Genomic DNA, 20,564 nt, shown 5'->3' with positions numbered 1-20,564 from the left:
GGATTTAAAAAAAAGTGAGAAACTTGTGACCTTTTATTCGCGCCTTGGTGACATTTACAACCTAAATGTTGCCTCCGTATAAAATGTTAGCAAATTGGTGGCAGAACAATCTGCATTTAATCTCCACTTGCGCACCTTTTTTTTCCCGGGCAATCTTGATTGCAGGTGTTTAAACCTACGACTGTGCAAACGTCATCTGCTAATGATGACACAGAACAAGCGACTTTGGGGACAATGAGTTGAGGTTGTATTGACGTCTTCAGTCTCCAAGGTCACGAAAGAACTGTGGAGTTCAGCGTGGAAGAGCTTTTCATGCCCGACCAACAGAACCAGAAACCTCCAATTTAGCCGAATGATATCTCCAAGCGATTATTATTTTAATGTGTAATGTCAATTTGCGCCAGGGCTGACTACAATATATTTCTATATCAGTAAAAACGTGGCACAATCCATCATCTTTATCTGTGAAAGGTGAATTTTCTAACCTGGATCTCGCTGCAGGGAAACTTTGAAAAACGTAGAGGGCAATTTGGACTTAAAGTTATCAGAAAACGCTTCAGAGGTGTTAACTGCCGCAAAGATTAGCGTGAAGGACTCAAAATGTCAAGCACAAAAAGTCCCCTTGTCCAGTGTGCAACACTGACACCATGTGGTCGTGATCAGTACCGCGGCCGCGCTGCACATGATCCCACTGGAACATGTTATGAGCGCTTCTTCTTTTGCTTCCAATTCATTTTGGTCCAAGTGAAGGATGGAAGTAGAAAATCAGAAGGGCAAGAAATCAGTTTCTAAATATACTCATCCAGCACTGAAGAGCTATAAATATGTTTCTTTGTATGTTCCGACCAACGCCATGTCTTCTGAGCTGACAGCTGACACTTTAATTTATAGCAATCGGGAAAATAACAGTTCTTGAGTCGGAGGCGCTTTATATTTTACAATTCATGTCAAATCAGATGGGTGATACGTGTATATATCTGAGAGAAAGTGACGCCAAAGGACATGGTTTCTTCTTTCTGCCTGTTCAGTCGTGTCGCAGGTGACCTATAAGGGGCGGAGTCTCGACCCCTTGTTGTTGATGTGTGACACCTTTGCAGGATATCTGATTTTAAAAGGCGGCACTCTCCCCCTCGCCGCTGGGTTTGCTCTTTGTTTTCTTTTATTAGTTCAATTCATTCTAATTTCGGTGGATTCGGGTTCGCTTCCTCTGCCATGCCGCTACCCTTGAGCCAGGGTTGTAACACGGCCCTGAACGGTTTGGATGTTTAAAACATTATTCATCAAGCAAAGACTTAACTGAGACCAAGACGCAGCGTCTGGAGGCCGAGTGGAGACCAATACTTTGAGGGGTTGAGGCCGAGTCTAGGCCGAGTGTGCGAATCCCAGACGGCATGACACGCTGCCAATAAAATGGTGAACATGCACACTATATATGCACTCCTCAAATTGACCTGAAAGATTTGCATTTCCATAAAAACACCCACTGAAAACAAATGAAGATTCCTCTATATTCACCTCTTTTATTGCCAAATGTATCCACACACACACACACACATCCAGAATGTGTGTATAAGTGTCCCACGAGACAATTTTTGATGAAATAATTAAAAGACATTGTCAAAGTGAATATTATTTCTGGGAATTGTCCCTTTTTCTTCATGCACAGGCAATGAAATGACATCCAGTTGACCGGTCAGGGAAAAAAATCCAAAAGTCATTTGGCCTGAGAGTCTTAAAACCACTTTTTAAAGGTCTCGGCCACTTGGTCAAGAGGAATCTACATACGTAGTAATACTACATCTATATGTAGTACTACTACACCGGCAGCAACGATACGGGGGAAAGATGGCGATTATTCATTTCATGTCCAGCAAAACCAAACATACTATAATGTTCAATTATCTTTCACCAAATGTTTTCCGTCTTAACAGGCAGAGCGAGTGGGACTTTGTTCTCGTCCACATGGACCTCACTTAATGCAGATCCACCGCCGCCCACTCTTTCAATCTTTCCAACAATTCATACAATTCCAATTTAATATTCACATCATGTTGAATGAACTCAGTTTTTTTTGTGTGTTTGTCAGGGTTTAGTTGAAATGCCAATCCATGGCTCTCAAGCCGTATCATTTCGTCTCCTCATTATCTACAATTAGTAGAACCACTTGAATTAAAATGCCAGCATGTGTCACGTCCAATAAAAGTGTTCTCAGCTAACAGAATGATGAATGACTGACCACAGTTTTAGGTCTTGGGGGAAAGAACAGGCCAGACATTACCGTCCCCGAAGGGCCGACTGTTCTGCAGCCTGCAATAAAGCCGTAAAAACACACATAAAAGACAAATCATTAAACCGCACAATAAAAGGTATTAGCAACCTTTCGCGGCATCAAAAGCATCAGGTAACGTATCAATCAACCTGCAGCCGTAAGTCATCTCTCATAAGAGCCGGCCGTAAAAAGGCTTTGTAAATAAATCACCGTTTCAGCGGATAAATGGACGAGGAGTTGTCTGCAACAAAAAAAAAAAAGGATAACGGTTACTTTGAACTCTTAATTAAATGCCGGGGAAAGACCCAGTGGATGTGCAGTTTATGGATTTCATAAAGACAGAGTGGAAAACGTTGTGAGGGAGGCATCTGGGCGAGCAACCTCCTCACACGCTGTCCAGTGTATCAAATGGTCTTTGGAGTTGTCAGACTGCTTTCAGAGGCTTAAAGCAAACTCCTCTTTCTGGGAGAAAGTGAATCGCCTTTACGTGCAGACAGAGAGCGAGAGAGAGGGAGGACTCGGGGCTTCAAAGTGAGGAGATATAATCGTGTAATACATTGAAATGTTTTCTGATGTCCAGACAGTTAGCATCTATAACACCAAAGAAACACCCGGCATCGGCGCGGCTGAGCGCAAAGCCTCGCAGACGGGATAAATTGTGTCGGCAGCCGATGTTCCTCTGTTGAGGAAAGCCTCGCAGCAGAGCTGGAAACGTTCGGATTTTGATCCTTCCCCCGCCGGTCCTCCGTCGGCCGTCGTTTATGTCTCTTCATCTTTTTCACGGTCACTTCAGCAGCAACCCATCAAAGCCGGGCCATCGCTGTTCTTGGTGGAATAATAGGGGATAACTTAGACACAGCATGGTGGTGAATAAAAGCATGTGGAGAGAAACAGAGTTCTCCATGTACTCGGGAGTCTTTATGAGGTGAGAATCAGTGCTCACTGTGAAAGATTCTGCCTCAGGAATTAACTTTCAGCTCACTTCTTACGCCATTAATTCCTAAATGATATATATAAATATATTTGTTCGGCAGCGGTCTGTTGCAGACTAAATCGTGAAATTGGATTTTACTGTGCCGTGTTGGATCCAGTTTGAAAAATGCTCTCATTTGTGTGTCAGTATTTGCAGACTTATTATGCAAATATGGAGTGTGGTATTTCTTGTGGAGTTGAACATGTGGTTCAGTTCTAACGGTACATTTTGAGTCAGCGCATGTATAAGCTGTCTTCCTTAAGGCGTTTACAAATTAAGATAACGATGGGCAGAATCGATTGAATATAATGATTATTATTTCAGGCGATGAATTAAAAGTGAACTCTGGGTTTTCTCGCTGTACGCTGACAGGAACTAACGGAACCAGTCCCGCTATATGTCCATGTGGCGGCCCGTGTGATTTAGGGGCACCAGAACCTTGACGCTCACTTCCTCCAAAATTAATTTCCACACACACAAATTCATACCGTGATGAAGGTGACAGGACAGTTTCTACTCAGTTAAAATAAGAAAGTCGGATCTCGTAGATAACCCTGAGAACATGGTCCTCTGAATGTATGAAAGACATATAGGTGTGTGTGTGTGTGTGTGTGTGTGTGTGTGTGTGTGTGTGTAGCTGATGACCTGCAGGCGCTGATGTGTGATTTGCTGTTTCAAGTGATTGCAGAGGTTAGTCTCATCTGCTGATTGGCAGACAGTTGAAAGCCTCTGGCTTCAGAAAGACCAGAGACAAATATCCCTCTGTGGCTCCACTCCGGTGTTGTTGCACAGCTCCTCGGCTGTTGTGTGGTTACTAATGGAGGATGTGTCGATAAGTGATTCCTTCATGCTGCAGTTGTGACAGTGGGGATTTGTGGGTACATGCATTAACCAGCTCAAGGCTATAATTGTGTAACCATTCTTTCAATTCAAGGTTGAGATTGGTGTTTTCTCTGGAATGGGGCGGGGTATTCGATTGTTTTCTTTTCGGCGTAATTTGCCTCTGATGATAGAAATCCAAAGCGCTCCTTTAAACCTCGACGATAAACAAGTCCTGGCCGGGTTCACTGGGGTTGAAGCAAAGACTGCAGTACAGTTTGAAACGTGTCATGCATCCGCTAAACAGACTTGACCCTTCAGCAAAGCTCAACGTGGACACCAACAGGACGAAAGGAGTCCTGCACCCTGGACACCACGCATTGTGTGCAGAGGTCCCCAGCTGAACAGTATTTATTTCCCTCAGCTATAAAAATAAGTTTAAAATGTACCAGGGAAAGATAGTTAATAAAGTATAATCATTCAATAAGTAAAACACTTCATTGTTATTGAATAAAAGACGTTTTGACAAAGATAACCTAAACAGCAGAACATCAATCTCCAGTGCAACACTGAGAAGATAATATGAAAGTAGTATAGTAGTACTAAGCGCATTATGATATCTAAGAGCGGATTGTTACCAACTTTAAATACCTGCCTTGTGTTCAAATAAACCATAAAAGTCGAGTTACAAGCCGCTACTACCTTTGGTGGGCGTCTCCGCTAGCTCCACGCTGTAGCCAGTTAGCGCAGCTGCTAGTTTCCTACTAGCTTTACGCTAGCTCTCCGCTAGCGCCCGCTAGTTCCCGACAACCACCAAAGGTAGCGGGGCCAGACCCGGCTCGATGTCCGACGCGGACAGTAGCAGCAGAAGCGGGGAGCTAGCAGCGGCACCGGGGAGCTAGCTTGCTACACCCACCAAAGGTAGTATCAGCTTGTAACTCGACTTTCATGGTTTATTATGCTGCATTAAACATTGCTTTTCATCACTCGAATGAACCAGAAGAGTCCTGAAAGATTAATGTTACATGTCCTGAGCCCATATTCTTAGTATTCAGAAGAGATTGAAAGAGTTTTTGTTGTTGTTTATTGTAAAGTAGCAGGAGCCTGAGGGACCTCCGGTGGCAGAAAAACAGCGCTGTTGACTTCAGTCATTTTGTCCCTTCTGTTATTTCCCAAACATCAGCCGTTCCCTTTTCTAGGGACCGGAGAACTCTCCGGACCGCTCTGGCACCTGTTCAAGCTTCTGTGAATTGTGTACACAAACATACTCTGTTTTCCATTTCTGTGTTTTTTTTGGTGGGGTTTTTTTTTGCACTGGAAAAAAAGAAAAACGATCATAATTTCAGCCTCACCAGCTCAATATTACAACCCTTTGGGTTTGCTCCCGGAGCAGATGGCAGCAGCAGAATGTAGGTCTCCGTTTGGTCCCTGTGAAGGTGATGCAGTCTGGAATCAGTTCATCACAGAGAGAGGAAGCCAGCTTTCTCCTCATATAGGCTGTCACATGGGGAATAAACGCCAGTATAGACTTCGCTGTGAAGATCACATAACTGCAGAAATGTCAAGCTGCTGTGTGTACTTCTTAAACATCTCCGTGTTTACAGAAGCCTCGATCCGCTGCACACGACTTGATTTTAAATTCTCTCATATTGGAGATATGGTACACAGACAAGTCTTTGTGATCTTTATATTATTGATGATCATGCGGAATGAAGGAGAGTCACTCGCGCTGTTTGTAAAGCAAGACCCTGAAGCCGCATGACGCCAGAAGCCGGGGACGTTGTATAATGTATGAAGCATTAAACGTGGGATAGAAGTTACACATCGCAACATGCACGCTGTCAGCGAAGTCACTCTCATCTTAAACATAAACACAGAGAACCTTAGCAGGGAAACCGTTTTTTGAAAGAGAGCTATTTTTTTTTGTATTATTTTTGGGTGTATCACCAATATTTACGCAACTGCTCCACGAGGAGTGTTTACTTTCAAAGAAAAAAGCCCAACTTTTGAACAAACCCAGTCCACCGAGGAGTTCTCCTTTGAGGGAACACTTCACAAAACAAAAAGTGCTGCCAGTCTCTGCTCAGATGAAACAAAGTGAAAAAGCAAGCGGAGTGAATGAGCCGTTATTGTATAATAATAAAGGCAGCCGTTCCACCGGGACCGCAGATGGGTGGACGTACACCGCAGACGCAGCAGAATTAATTGCATGCAGTGTTGTGAGACATCGGCGCTGACGTCCACGGTGCACAGCGGGACGGAAAGTTTTGTGGAATCATTTTGTTTGTGCGTGACGTCCACTGATGATACTTTTAGAAACTGCTGACCGTTTCCCTGTGCGATGTCGACGCAGTATGAGTGGAAGTCAAGGGATGATCTGAGATACCTCGATTTGGACTGAACGTTGAAGTCAAAAGGCGCTAAAGGCCCAGGACGAAGCACTGGGCCCGGGATGGTGGAGACTTATTCAGTCTTTATTGATTGCAAAATCTTGAATTTTCCCTTTAATTGCAGTCAAAATCTATGGAAATAACACCACATTAACTCAACATTCATACCAGGCTCTAATCGACCGTTCCCATTATCTCCATTAACAGGCTGTCAATTGCTAATGCTAATTACTAATACCAATTACATATGCTAATAGCATATACACTTAAGAGTCTCCGGTGTTGTCATAGGCACAAATAATACAATAATTGATTCAAACAAACATCATTGTGGCAATTCTGGGGGAAGATGGCCTTAAAATTAAGCCTGGAGCATCTCACTGTGGCAAATATTTTCCTACTTTTTTTTAACCTTGTATTAATCCCCAGAGAGAGGAACATTGTTATCACTTGTACGGGGTGGTAGGAGGACTGCTTAACTCACAACGCCCACTATGACCAATTTGTCCAGACATGTTTCTCTCCAGGCGTTGACCTTGAGCGAGCGAAAGTCTTCACTTTCTGCAAAGGTCGCGGAATCGTGAGGATAACATATTTGGATCTTTTATTTTCACTCAAACAAAAAGTTATTCCCAAAGCTCCATAATATCTCCGCCTGTTAGAGAGCGTTGGATGTGAGGACATAAATCTCACTTAACCGAGGCTTCAAGTTCACCTTTTAAAATGTTGTTTGTATGTTTTTGCACTCGGGTTACGGCTCGACCCCTTTCACGCACACAAAGCGAGAGGGGAAAATACTTTTTTTGCTGAGCTGGCAGAAAGTCAAAATGTGTGTAATGAAATTAATGTGAAACGGTGATACGCTAAATTTGAGATGACACTTTGCATCATTAATCATATCCACCCTAATGTTTCTGCTGGAAGAGAGAAGTGTCCTCGTGCCGCTCATTTATTCCCCCCAACAACTGACAAAAGAATTCCACTGAAGTCATTTTTCACTCCAATTTGTCAGAATGATTTTCTGAAACGCTCAGCGCCGTGACAGAGCTGATTGTTTGAAGATCACCCCCGTTGTCAGAACATTGGCTTAACTATGTTATTGCAATTATTCTATATTTAACAACGGGTCCGTCCTTGGTTTTCTCTTCCTCCTCTGAATTCATGGCCTCAAAGCTTTCATGACGTCACTGACGGCCGATGTTCAACCCTGATCCATGAAAAATTTACATTTCATACACAGTGTCATATTTGCTCCTGATAACAGATTTCTGGATTATATCTGTGCTACTTCCCTCCATTTCAACTTTAAACTGCCTCTCTCCTCCTAATATATATTGAGTATTCATTTGTTTCTTTCTTTTTATGTATATATATATATGTACATACATATATATATATATGTATGTACATATATATATATATATTCATATGTACATACATACGTACCTACATATATACATACATACATACATACATACATACATACATACATACATACATACATACATATATACATACATACATACGTACGTACATACATACATACATACATACATACATACATATGTACGTACATACGTACATACATACATACATACATACATACATACATACATCTACCATATCGAAACTTTTCATTCACTACTATAACTCTCAAATATTGTTTTATAGATAATCCTCTTGAAAACCAAAAATGAGTTTATAGTTCTTTCATCCATTTTAGCGTTGTTCCATACTTTAACTCCTACAATAGAAATACATGTTCTTTTAATCCCTTTTTTTTAGCTTTTTATACAACAAACTTACAAACATCTCTTAAATCATATCTACACCCATTTACTGAAAGCAACCCCTGTACACCCCTTGGTTTGGGATAAAAGAATCACCTTTTTAAAACCTTTAACGCATGTCACCTTCCTGAGAAGTCGTGGGACGCGTCGTGTGGGCCGTCGAGGTTCTATCGGACTCCTCTGCGTTTTCAGTTCTCTCGCTTTGACCTCGTTGGAGACCCCCTTTTGCGGCGCTCTCCTCCTGCTTCCAGCTCCCATACCGCCGTGCCTCACCTCGGGATTATCGCCTTGTGTATTTATACTCGTCTCTTGAGTTTTTGGTCAACTCATTTGTTTGTTGTCGGTCCGGGTGTTGAAGCTCAGTCGCTGTAGAAAGGAGTTTCTACATTGTGTTCCTGGTTGGAAATGAGATGAATCTTTAATTCCAGCCAGCGTTTCAAATGCAACATGGTCACCACAGCCCTTAAAAAGTCACCTAACTACACATCTACCGTTGTAAGAGCCATTTTGTGGGTGTTTGGTTGTGTTGGACCTCCCACCACCAGGTGGCGCAAGGCTCACTTTAAATGAGTCAAGGGCTACATAATCAGGAGGGGCGTTGGGGCCGGCTGTTGTTTGAGCGTACATATGATGGTTACTCGGTTGTGCCGACATGGTTATAATGTTGTTTTGTATAAATGTATAAACTGATTAATAACAACAAACTGGATTTTGGTGGAACTGGTGGAATACAGTAAAAATGTCAAATATCACTACTTTTCTTTAAAATGAAAAGTTGACATATAGGCAAACACGGGGTATTTTTTTAAATATGCACATTTGTAACACTCTGAAACTTAAATAACATCTAATACCATGATACCGGGTTTCGGGTTTGTATGACTTAGATCCGTCCAGTTGTGATCACGCGATTGCGTCTCAAGTGTTGAACCCATATTGTCCCAACTAAATATTTAAGATATTTCACCTGAATTCCCTCAGAACACGACCCCCGACACTCAGACCCTGATGTCACTCGCCTGAAGTCGGAAATGAAACTCTCAGGAGCGTTTGTCTCGCCGTCACCTTGACAACAGCCAAGTCTTTATTGATCCTTATTAGTGGTTCCATTGGAGACACCAGACAACAGCAACAGAACGGCAGAGAAACACTGAAAGGTACCAAGAAAACATCCAGGATGGATGAAATGAAAATGAAAAACAGCTCACAAAGATTGTCAATGGGTGGTGGGGGGGGGGGGGGGGGGGTGAGGGGGGGTGAAGCCCTTGCACAGCTGCGAGTTGAACGTGTCATTACAAGGAATATTGGGCTCTGGCAGGAAACTATCACACATTGTGATGTCCTCACAGAGAAACATGTCTACTTTCACGCTTTTGCGTAAAGGTAAAGTATCTCAAAGTTCACAGTAATGTGAGAAGGAATGAACCTCCAAGTGACGGCTGGCTGAGAGTGAACCGTCACTGTGAGCTCGAGCCAAAACATTTACCAGAAAAAGAACATAACGTAACAAAAGCGTTCCTCCATTGCAACAATCAAAACCACAAGTGGGGCGACATCTAAAGGCGTGTCCATGCAACGCGTGCGGCGGGGAAAAAAACAACTACAACAAAAAAACAACTCATAAATAATAGATATAAGAAGAGAAATCTGTTATTTGTTACTTTAGCTGTAGAAAAGGAGCACAGCGTGAGAAAGAGGGAGGAAGAAGAGGGTGGAAGTCATGCTCACGGGAAAGGAGATAAAATGACATCATGAAACAGCAATAGGTTCACGTTTGGGTGCTGTGGGGGTGAGGGGGGCACCAGAGCTGTGTTTAACAGTTAAAACCATGACTCTACACTATTCAGAAAGGGTGGATCCCACAAGGCTGGTACTAGTCAAGGGTCCCCATAGGGTCATAAAAACGTGCGTGTGTGTGTGTGTGTGCCCGCAAGTGCACATTTTATCCTATTTTGGATGATTGTAATTCCTACATTTCGTTCATTAGAAGTAGTAATGTGCTTCTCCATCTCAAGGTAAAACTAATCTAAATCTAAAAGGTCTAAAAAATAAAAAATAAAAAAGAGCGCATCACTGTGGTAGCAAAAAAAAAAATTACACACATACACGAATACACACACATTCGAGAGGCGAAAGCCTCACAACGACCACACTTAGTGCACAGTCCAGTGTTCAACCGAGGCTGGAGATGTTGGAGCGACCACCAGGGGGCGCCACGATGCGGTGGCCAGAGCGACGAGGGACGTAGTCATCGCTCTGTGCTCCTGGGAAACGGAGACAAAAGGGCAAACGTATTATCTATTTGCTTCAGAAGCTGTTCAGCACACGTCGCATGCCCCGATAATCCGTGTGGATGCGTATGCTCCATTTAACACATTAAAAGCCCTGAAGGGGATTACCGGAGATGAGAAATCCATCATCTGTTACCTGAGAGGCTGAAGCTGGACTGGTGAAGATTGCGTACGGGCTGCGGTTGGTGAGAGGTGGGCGACGTCCTGGCTGACGGGGAAGGAGTGATGTATTTGGGTGTGGGAACGACATCATCCACAGGGCCGTCGTACAAGCCGCGGGTCACGCCCTGCTGGGCCTGCGCCTGGTTAGAAAACACACACACAATCTGTCAGTCATTCTTCAGTCTGAAGCGACATGCTTGCCTCCGTTCTCCCGTATTGATGCACAACTAAAATTAAAGCACGGCTAGTGGCTTTTTATGATGTCGTTACTTTTTTCCCCCTTGTTTTTATGATTTAGTTTTTTGTATGGTTGGTTCCTATTTTTCTAATATTGCTTCATGCTAAACAATGAATGCATGGTATTCAATCCTTCAATTCAAAATGGTGGAGGACGGATCAAACACCAGGGATAGAAATACATCCAGGACTTTATCATTCAATGCTTGGAAAGGTCTGATAAGGTGAGACACCTCAGGTAAAAATTCAACTAATAGATATCACCATGACCCTTTGAAAAAACCTTTAGATTATAGATATGACTGAAACTGGACAGTTTAGTGTATGAAGGAGCTATTGAAGTGGAAAAAAATCCAAAAAACAGCCATGAAAGATGTGTTTTGTAAAACAATATGCATTTTGAAGACGCTCCAGGTGAACAGAGTAAAACATTTAACTAACAGATATCAACATGAAACTTCACCAATGGAATACTTGCATTAAGACGGCTATGTTTTGTCTTACAAGTTTTCTGAAATGTCGCGTTTACAATTATGTATTATATAATGGAAATGGACAAAACTGTAAAAATAAACACCTAAATGTGTATTCCTGGTGTTTTCTCTCCACTAGTGGGAAAGAAAGATGTGTTATGGAAGCAAAATAGACCAAAATGTGAAAATGAACCAACGCATAACCGCTTAAACTGACAATTATGTCTGTGTGATTTTAATATGCCGTCTCAAGCCTTCTTGCAGACTGCACAGCGACATTGCCACGAAGAGGAACAGGATGTTCTGCCTGCTTAATCCATTTTAATGCAACAACAAAAAAAAAGTCCCTTTAAAACAACGTGTGTGTAGCGTACCTGGTTCCTGGTTTTGACGCGCTGGTAAGCGTAGTCGGGGAAGTGTTTGCGGGGGATGAAGCGTCCGGCTCCCTGCTGGGCCTGCAGCTCGCCCTCCTCGTACACCACCCGACCTTGACTCAGCACCAGCGCCGGACCCCCGCGGCACTCCAGACCCTCGAAGATGTTGTAGTCTGACGTCTGTGTGGAGAGCGATAACGCACACGAGACCGAGAATTAGGAAGGGAAAAAAAAGAAAAAAGGGGTGCGGGGGGATTAGGCAGATGAACCTGCCTCCTCCACCCTCCACCCTCCTCTCCACCAGTCATCCACCGCCTCAGCCCTCTGTGCTCTCCCACAAGAAGGCCTAATACATGCAGTGAAAATGCGGCAATTGAGAAGAAAGGAATAAGAGAGAGGCTCTGGGGCATAGGAGGAGCGACTCCGTGAACATATGGGGGGGGGGGGGGTGCAGGGTGGGTGAGGGGTGACGGGGTGAAGGGGGATTATAACCTAAAGCCGGCATCCAGTCTGGATTAGGGCCTTCCAGAGAGAGCAGAGCGGACCGAACACGTGAACCGCTGTCTGCCATTCACTCACTGGGCTGCGGCGCATGTTGCTCAAGGCACGTTCTGCTGGCTTCAAATAATGAAATGGGAAAATAAAACTATTACATTTGGTGCATACGTCTGGGTTTTGATGTCGCCCCGATGCAGAGGGCGTGACTTCCTTTTGCTCTTTTAGGATGAAATAGGATTAAACATCCAATTAGATTGGTTTAAATCCTTCACTCGGCTTTCTTTAACATGCTATGTATCGTTATTAACCCGTGGTTTTGTTTCGAAGGTCTTGCCTGTATTGTTTTATTATTATGATGGTACTCCCACACCTCTGGCGTCATACTGCTCTCAGGTGTTCTCTCCGGCTCCTGTGATCGGCCTCTTGGTCTTTATCTTTATTTCCCAATCCTCCCGTCTCAAATAGGAAGCCTTTTCTCCCGCCTCCTCAGTTTCCTTTCCCTCGTTTCTCCATCACATCCCATCCAACAAACCCCCACTGCTATTTTCCCGTAGCACTCACCGACTGCTGGAGTTTGGCGGTGATGGTTTTGGAGCTGTCGGGGTCCCAGACGACGACGTCGGCGTCCGAGCCCGCCGCTATCCGGCCCTTGCGCGGGTACAGGTTGAAGATCTTCGCCGCGTTGGTGGACGTGACCGCCACGAACTGGTTCTCGTCCATCTTCCCCATGGCCTGCGAGACAGAGGGTGGGGGGGGGGGGGGGAGGATGTTTGGACGGCATGGGTTGGACAAAATTTACAGTCACAGCTGCTTTTTAACACAAACACAAACACACACACTCATTGCTCACCACGGCCTTGTCCCAGACGAAGCCCATCCTCTCCTCCACTCCGTTGGTTCCCTCCGGGATCAGGGTGAAGTCCTCTTTGCCGATGGCTTTCTGGGACGCGCTGTAGGCGCAGTGAGCGCTGCCCACCACCTGCAGGTCTCCGCTGGGCCGACGGCAACACAACAAAATGAAAATAATCCACAGCAATAGCCCATCAAATGTTAGATTTTGTCACTGCAGACTGCCCAATCTTTTGTGTTCCCATGGACATGCGTTTCTACTCGTCGCCACCAGGTGTCCTCGTGGAGCATGTGGCTTTAAGTCATGTGGTGGCCTGGGACAGAAAAAGGCTGACGAACACCTGCACGGTTATAGTTTCTCTTCTGAGGCCTTTTCAGTCGGTGGTTAATTACAGCGATCCCGCCGTGATGGTGAGGGCTTATTACGGAAACAGCGGGGCCTCGCTGACAATGTGAGGAACGCTGTTCTGCTGCTTTTGTTCCTGAAGAGGCAGTTTTTTAGAAAACCTAAAAATACGCCCATGGTCCCACCCGCATGCAGGAGTTCACAAGGCAACAGCGGTATCCACACACCCGCCTGGAGGGGTGGAGGAGCAGAGAGGAGGAAGAAGAGGAGGAGTAGTAGGAGGAGGACGAGGAGGAGGAGGAGGATTAGGAGGAGGAAGAGGAGGAGGAGGCAGGCAGTTGGTAGCCAAGGTAACTGATGATGAAGGATCCTAGTTCCTGCGCTATTTATGGAATCGAGGACAGTCAAAAGTGTACAGCGGGATGCTGTGTGTGTGTGTGTGTGTGTGTGTGTGTGTGTGTGTGTGTGTGTGTGTGTGTGTGTGTGTTTGGTCCTGTGCCCTTTATCCCTCTCTAGGATGATTAAAACTGAACTTCAATACTTGTTTTGCTCTTCATGCATGGATTATAGCATGCTTATTATACGGTCTGCATAAATGCATAAATCTAGTTAAAATCAGCTTTTTTAAATAATGATGTCGTCCTTTATGCGTCTCTCCCGCCACCTTCTTCCACCCCTTCTTCTCCATCTGTTTCCTCTTTTCCTCCGACGTCGCGTGTTGTGACCACCAGCTGTTTGTGGCATGAATACTGAGCGAACATCCAAGGGCAAACCAGCGAGCGTTAGATCCTGGCATGATGTCACAACCTTTAGTGTCACCCAGGCTGCGGCTAAATGAAACGCCTCTTCTGCCCTCGCTGCGTATTAAAGGGACAGTTCACGCCCAAAATCTAAGCTGCAAATAGCACAGCGTAGCATAAATAGCACGACGGAGTGAGCCGTCCCCTTTCATTAAGAACCAGCGTTGAAACAGGAAAAATGCTTTCGGCTTTTCGCAGCATTATTATTCCCAAACTTTTAGCGAAGTTTGCGGTCCAAGACGTACCAAGCCAGCAGCGTGTTGAGGTGGTCCGGGGTGGTGGGGTCGGGGCTCAAAGGTGGAGAGGTCACGTAAGCAGCCGCTTTGGCCCAGTTCTTGCTCCAGTAGTGGGAGCCGTCAGTCACCAGGCCGGCCGTTATCGGCTCGCCAAAAACGACGGCACCTGCAGACGAAGACGTACGTGAACGCCGGAGAGTCGTTCAATATACACACTTTAAGGAGCCAGCGTGGTACGAAAAGGGCGCTGACCTTTCCTGCGGGCCTGGGCGATGATGTCGGCCGCACTCTTGCTCATCACCTTGGTGATGTACACGGGGCAGTTCACGCGGTTGCCAAGAGTGATGGCGCGGAACACCGCCTCAGCCTCCAGCTGCGTGGAGAGAAAGCCTTCAGACCTCGGATGGATGGATGGATGGATGACCGGATGGATGGATGGATGGATGGATGGACGGATGGACGGACGGATGGATGGAGGGATAGATGGATGGATGGAGGGATGGATGGATGGATGGCCAGATGGATGGCCGGATGGATGGAGGGATGGATGGATGGATGGCCAGATGGATGGCCGGATGGATGGATGGATGGATGGATGGATGGACAGATGGACCGACGGACGGATGGACGGTAGACGGATGGATAGATGGCTCGACGGATGGATGAATGGACGGATGGATGGATGGATGGATGGATGGATGGATGGATGGATGGATGGATGGATGGATGGATGAATGGACAGATGGACGGACGGATGGATGATAGACGGATGGATAGATGGCTCGACGGATGGATGAATGGACGGATGGATGGATGGGAGGGTGGATAGATGGATGGTTGGACGGATGGATGGATGGATGGATGGAGGGATAGATGGATGGATGGAGGGATGGATGGATGGATGGCCAGATGGATGGCCGGATGGATGGATGGATGGATGGATGGATGGATGGACAGATGGATGGTTGGACGGGCGGATGGATGGATGCATGGATGGATGGATGGATGGATGGACAGATGGACCGACGGACGGATGGACGGTAGACGGATGGATAGATGGCTCGACGGATGGATGAATGGACGGATGGATGGATGGATGGATGGATGGATGGATGGATGGATGGATGGATGGATGGATGGATGGATGGATGGACGGATGGATGGATGGATGAATGGACAGATGGACGGACGGATGGATGATAGACGGATGGATAGATGGCTCGACGGATGGATGAATGGACGGATGGATGGATGGGAGGGTGGATAGATGGATGGTTGGACGGACCGACGGACGGGCGGACGGGCGGACGGACGGATGGATGGATGGATGGATGGATGGACGGACGGATGGATGGATGGATGGAATGTGATCACCTCTTCGGGACGACTCAGCGGATGGCCTTCCGGCCCGGTGATTCCCATCGCGAGGATCTTCCTCTGCTCCTGAAACACAGACAAACATCATCTTCATACTCAACAGGACACACAGAGCTCCGTTTAAAACAGAGACTCACATATTTGTGCCTTTTGCCATTTTACACCTCATGGCTGGAAAATGAAAACCTCGTGGTCTGTCTCGCTGCAACAGAGTTGTACCGTAAATCCTAGACGGCCAACGCATGCTGTCTGCTCCTGTCGTGCTTCTGACAGCGCTGGCTGGAGAGCAGCAAAATTTGGATGGAAACCCGACGCCCCCTCCCCTCCTTTTTTCTTCCTTGGCGCATCTTAAGCTTCCTCGTCACCCATCATCCCCCGTTCTTTCGCCGTTGCACTGAGGTTCTAAGTCATTATCACACCCCGCCGGGCCCGTCATCCTTCACCCTCATTCATCACGGCTCTCGCCTGGATTGTCGTCTTAATCGCCGCCGATCATCTCCATGACCGCGACTCCCACTTTTTTTCAGCGCCGCCCGTCGGCCCTGTGACATCATCATTAGTTTAATCACGGCCCACCGGTGATGGTGGCCTGCGACGACGCCTGTCAGACTCTGGCAGCGGCAGCAGGACTAATCCTCCCTCTCTCTCTCTCTCTCTCTCTCTCCCTCTCTCTCTCTCTCTCTCTCTCTCTCTCTCTCTCTCTCTCTCTCTCTCTCTGCATGGAAGTTACGTAAGCGTGTCTCTCGGCCGTTACAAGAGAGAGGAGAGAGAGTCTCGTGCTCACCTGGGCGATCAGGTCCCCGTTTTCGGCGTGAACCAACACCACGGCGCCCAGCTGCTTCAGGAAGGAGAACGCCTCGTACAGCTGAGAAAACAGGACAGAGGAATGAACAGTGAAAGGAAAGAGCGGTGAATCATGGATTACATGATGGTGTAGCGATGGTGACACATAAATACCTCAGAGTCGGACAGCTGGTACACGTCCTTGTAAGCCATGTACACCTGGAAGGAGTTGATGCCTGCATGGCCCAGGGTTGGAGAAAAAACACATTGGGTGAGTGTTGCTAGCATATTGTGTCACGAAATGTAATAAATAGAGGCAGTAGAGAACTTCCTTACAACACTCGAGTTTATTATTGGAGCAAAATGGGACACACAAGCAGGCCTGGCTCGCGTTCAGCTGCCCCAAAAGAAAAGTGATTACAAGCAGAGTTTGTGCACCATCACCACGACGGCGGCATCCGGCCAACAAAGACTCTCCACCGCTCCTTTGCCGGAAGAGGATTGCCCCCACTCCACCTCGCTGTTCCCGTGAAATAGCTTGGAAAACCAGGATGAAGGACGCACCTTTCTCCTGCACCAGCAGCTCCAGCTCATCCTTGACCGCCTCGTTCCACTGGGGGATGTCCACGTGCAGCGAGTAGTCGCAGCAGGCCTTCTTATCCGCCGCGTCCTGCCAGCACTCGAACGCCTCCAGCAGGCTCTGCCCGGGCTCGGGGCTCACGTGGTCGACTGAGAGGCGTGGGATAAGGAGGTCAAGGGTCAACGGTTAGGATGCTAAAAGAGTGCAAGTGATGTTATTTGTGGTTTACATGTGTGTACTGCTGGGCGTCCCCCCGCTCACTGATCATGGTGGTGCCCCCGGCGAGCGCCGCCCTGGTGCCCTGGTGGAAGTCGTCGGCGGGCTGCGCCCCCAGGCGGGACTTCATCAGACAGGTGTTGACGTCAACCCCTCCGGGTATCACCATGCGCCCGTTGGCCTCGATCACCTTGACGCCCGCCGGCACAGACAGGTTCTCCCCCACCTGCCTGCCCAAGGATCAGATAGGTGAGACACAAAAGGGGCGGAGGGTGAGGGAGGAACAGAGGAAGAGCAGATACAACATTTTTTTAAAAAGGGGCGTATAAGGAAGTGAAGTTATGGACTGTGAAAGTGTTTGCAGATATTGGACATCACGGGGCTCCCTGTACGCACTTGATGAGCCCGTCCTCAATGTAGACATCTGCATAGAGAGACTGGTCATCGTTGACCACACGGCCTCCTCTGATCAACAGCCTTCCACTCTGCAGGCAAGAGAGAGAGAGAGGGAGGGAGAGAGAGGGAGGGAAAGAGAGGGAGGGAGGGCGTGGTTTAAGTCCATCCTGACATGTTGATATGATATTTTTATGTATTGCATTGCGTTAAACATTGCATCATGACATGGTGTCTGTTCCTTATTTGCATTGTGTGTGTGTGTGTGTGTGTGTGTGTGTGTGTGTGTGTGTGTGTGTGTGTGTGTGTGTGTGTGTGTGTGTGTGATCGGCATGACTGCGTCGACTGACAGGTGACGGCCTGGTCTGAACGCCTTCAGAGAAAGACGGTGTACACACACAACACACATACACACACAACCCACGCACACACATATATAAACACGCGCACACACGCACGCACGCCCCTACATACACGCGCTCATGCTAAAACAATGCAGCAGGGTCTGGCGCTGTCCACTTCAGCACCACAGATCGAGGCGAGCTTCGTTGCAGCGACGTGCAGTTGCAGGATTTTGGAGATCTTTTATTTCATTTTTGTTGTTGTTATGAGCTATACAGACGTAAACTAAAATGGCCAAGCTGCAATGCAGCACCAAACTTCATCATTTATGCACACTGACGCTGCTTTTGTCTCAGAATAACAACACCTGAGGGGGGTGTGGAAGTGAGCGCGGGGGACACCGCTTGCATTTGAGAAAGATCAATAAAAAAAGATGAATTTCATCGTAAAACCGGTGACGTAATGACGCTATGATCCGAATTTCAAAGAGAAAGCCAGACATAAGGAGAAGAAGAAGAAGAAAAGGCCGAGGGGTAAAATCCTCCCTCCTACCTCCGCGTCGGGGCTCTCATCCCCCGCCGCGTGTCTGACCACAACACCGGGGCGAGCATCGTCCGTGTCCCGGGGAGACTCGGTGGGCGAACCCTCCCCGGCCCTCGCTGGACGTCTTTCCCGACGGGGTCCCCGGCGTCCAGCACCCCGCTCGCGGCTGCCGCTCCTCGGGGTGCGGCTCCCTCTCCTCCCCAACCGCGTAGTTATCGAAGTCTATGGTCTTGCTCTCGAACGCGCCCTCCACGGAGCTGAACATCCCGTAGGTCTTCCTCTGGTTCGGCCCGGTGGGGATCGGCCCCGCCAGGTACACCGGCAGCTCGTCCTCCCGGTTCCACTGCTTCCTGCAGTCCGACATTGTGGCATCCAGCAGCGGGCAGACGGAGACTCGACTCTCCCCCCCTTTGGTGTCTGAAACGATGGAAGACAGAAGCCTCGCGTGTTTTAACGGGGTCACCGAAGAGGCCCCGCCCCCTCGAGCGCGCGCGGATGTTGTGAAGAAGCAGCTCTCTCTCTCTCTCTCTCTCTCTCTCTCTCTCTCTCTCTCTCTCTCTCTCTCTCTCTCTCTCTCTCTCTCTCTCTCTCTCTCTCTCTCTCTCTCTCTCTCTCTTTCTCTCTCTCTCTCTCTCTCTCTCTCTCTCTCGGAGGCTACACAACACAACAATTGCATCAACACAACGAGAGATGATGCAGCGCTGCAGCTGGAGGAAGAGGAGCGCGAGCTGATGTTGATGTGAAGCAGCTCTGCAAATTAAAGGGGCGCAAGTCTCTCTCTCTCTTCCCCCTCTCTATCTCCTCTCTCTTTCTCTCACCCTTCTATCTCTCCCTCTCTCCCCCGCTCTGTTCCCTCCCCCTCTGTCTCCCCTATCTCTCTCTCTCTCCCCGCTCTCTCCCCAACTCTCTACCCCTCTCTCTTTCCCTCTCTCCCTCACCCATTTCTCCCCCCTCCCTCTCTCTCTCTCTCTCTCTCTCTCTCTCTCTCTCTCTCTCTCTCTCTCTCTCTCCTCTCTCTCTCACCCCCCCCCCCCCACCCCCCCAATGCATCTCCCCATATCTCCTCCCCACACACACATACTCCCTCTCTCACATTTTACTCGGGGGGCGGGCTGTGCGTGAGCAGGACACACCATCAGCGGATTAAACCAGACATGTGTCATCCTTTAACCCACATCTGGAGGCAGAGACACTTTGTGAAATGTGCACGTGCTGTCAGAGGGTGAGGCCGGAAGCTTCAGTGCTTTCATCTCCACTGGGCCGGAACCGGTGGCCTGCCGCCGGCTCACGGGGTCTGATGGGAGACGATATCCTTCCAGGCGGAAACCTACAGAGAGAGAGAGAGAGAGAGAGAGAGAGAGAGAGAGAGAGAGAGAGAGAGAGAGAGAGAGAGAGAGAGAAACCGGGAGCTGTCTTTTTCAGCACTCGCGCAGGTGGACAGCTCCCAAAGGAACAATGCCCATTGTTGCCTCTTGTGCGCCTCACGGTGCCTGAAACACGGTGAGCTATGTGTAAAATACATGAATACATGTCTGATTATTGTTTATTATAAGGACATACGAAGCATTTGCTTGAGTATTACATAAGTAAAGCTTGGACCATAACCATCATGAATGCACGAGAGGTATCACGACCTCTTATTCCTCAACATGAAGACATTAAGAAGCCACTTTTTCATGAAATCTAAAAGAAAAGTGCATTTCCGACCGATGCGTGATGAACAGTGTCGCTTCTTTCAATCAACCAAATGCCCTGTTATGAAGTGAACCTGTCTGTCTCCTCTTCTTCCTCTTGTTGTGGACCGGCGCCATATGAGACAGATT

General features: G+C 47.4%; 2 protein-coding genes across 2 annotated transcripts in view; both read right to left on the bottom strand.

The window, feature by feature from the left end:
- Positions 1 to 20,564, bottom strand: part of camk2d2 (calcium/calmodulin-dependent protein kinase (CaM kinase) II delta 2) — a 209,253-nt gene that overhangs the window by 12,043 nt on the left and 176,646 nt on the right. The gene's annotated exons all lie outside the window — the stretch shown is intronic.
- crmp1 (collapsin response mediator protein 1) lies at positions 9,482 to 19,270 on the bottom strand. Its single transcript, XM_068591932.1, is given in 17 exon segments — positions 9,482 to 10,505; positions 10,669 to 10,834; positions 11,779 to 11,958; positions 12,838 to 13,008; positions 13,127 to 13,268; positions 14,517 to 14,673; positions 14,760 to 14,880; positions 15,882 to 15,950; positions 16,669 to 16,749; positions 16,842 to 16,903; positions 17,232 to 17,396; positions 17,509 to 17,693; positions 17,860 to 17,948; positions 18,751 to 18,846; positions 18,848 to 18,895; positions 18,898 to 18,942; positions 18,944 to 19,270. Coding segments are annotated over 17 exon segments (2,031 nt in total). The 5' UTR covers positions 19,106 to 19,270; the 3' UTR covers positions 9,482 to 10,413.

The sequence above is a fragment of the Clinocottus analis genome, unplaced genomic scaffold (assembly GCF_023055335.1).
Source record: "Clinocottus analis isolate CAN_PGR_092001 unplaced genomic scaffold, fCliAna1.0.p SCAF_26, whole genome shotgun sequence".
Classification (NCBI taxonomy): Eukaryota; Metazoa; Chordata; class Actinopteri; order Perciformes; family Cottidae; genus Clinocottus; species Clinocottus analis.
This window is presented reverse-complemented; position numbering and strand designations above follow the sequence as displayed.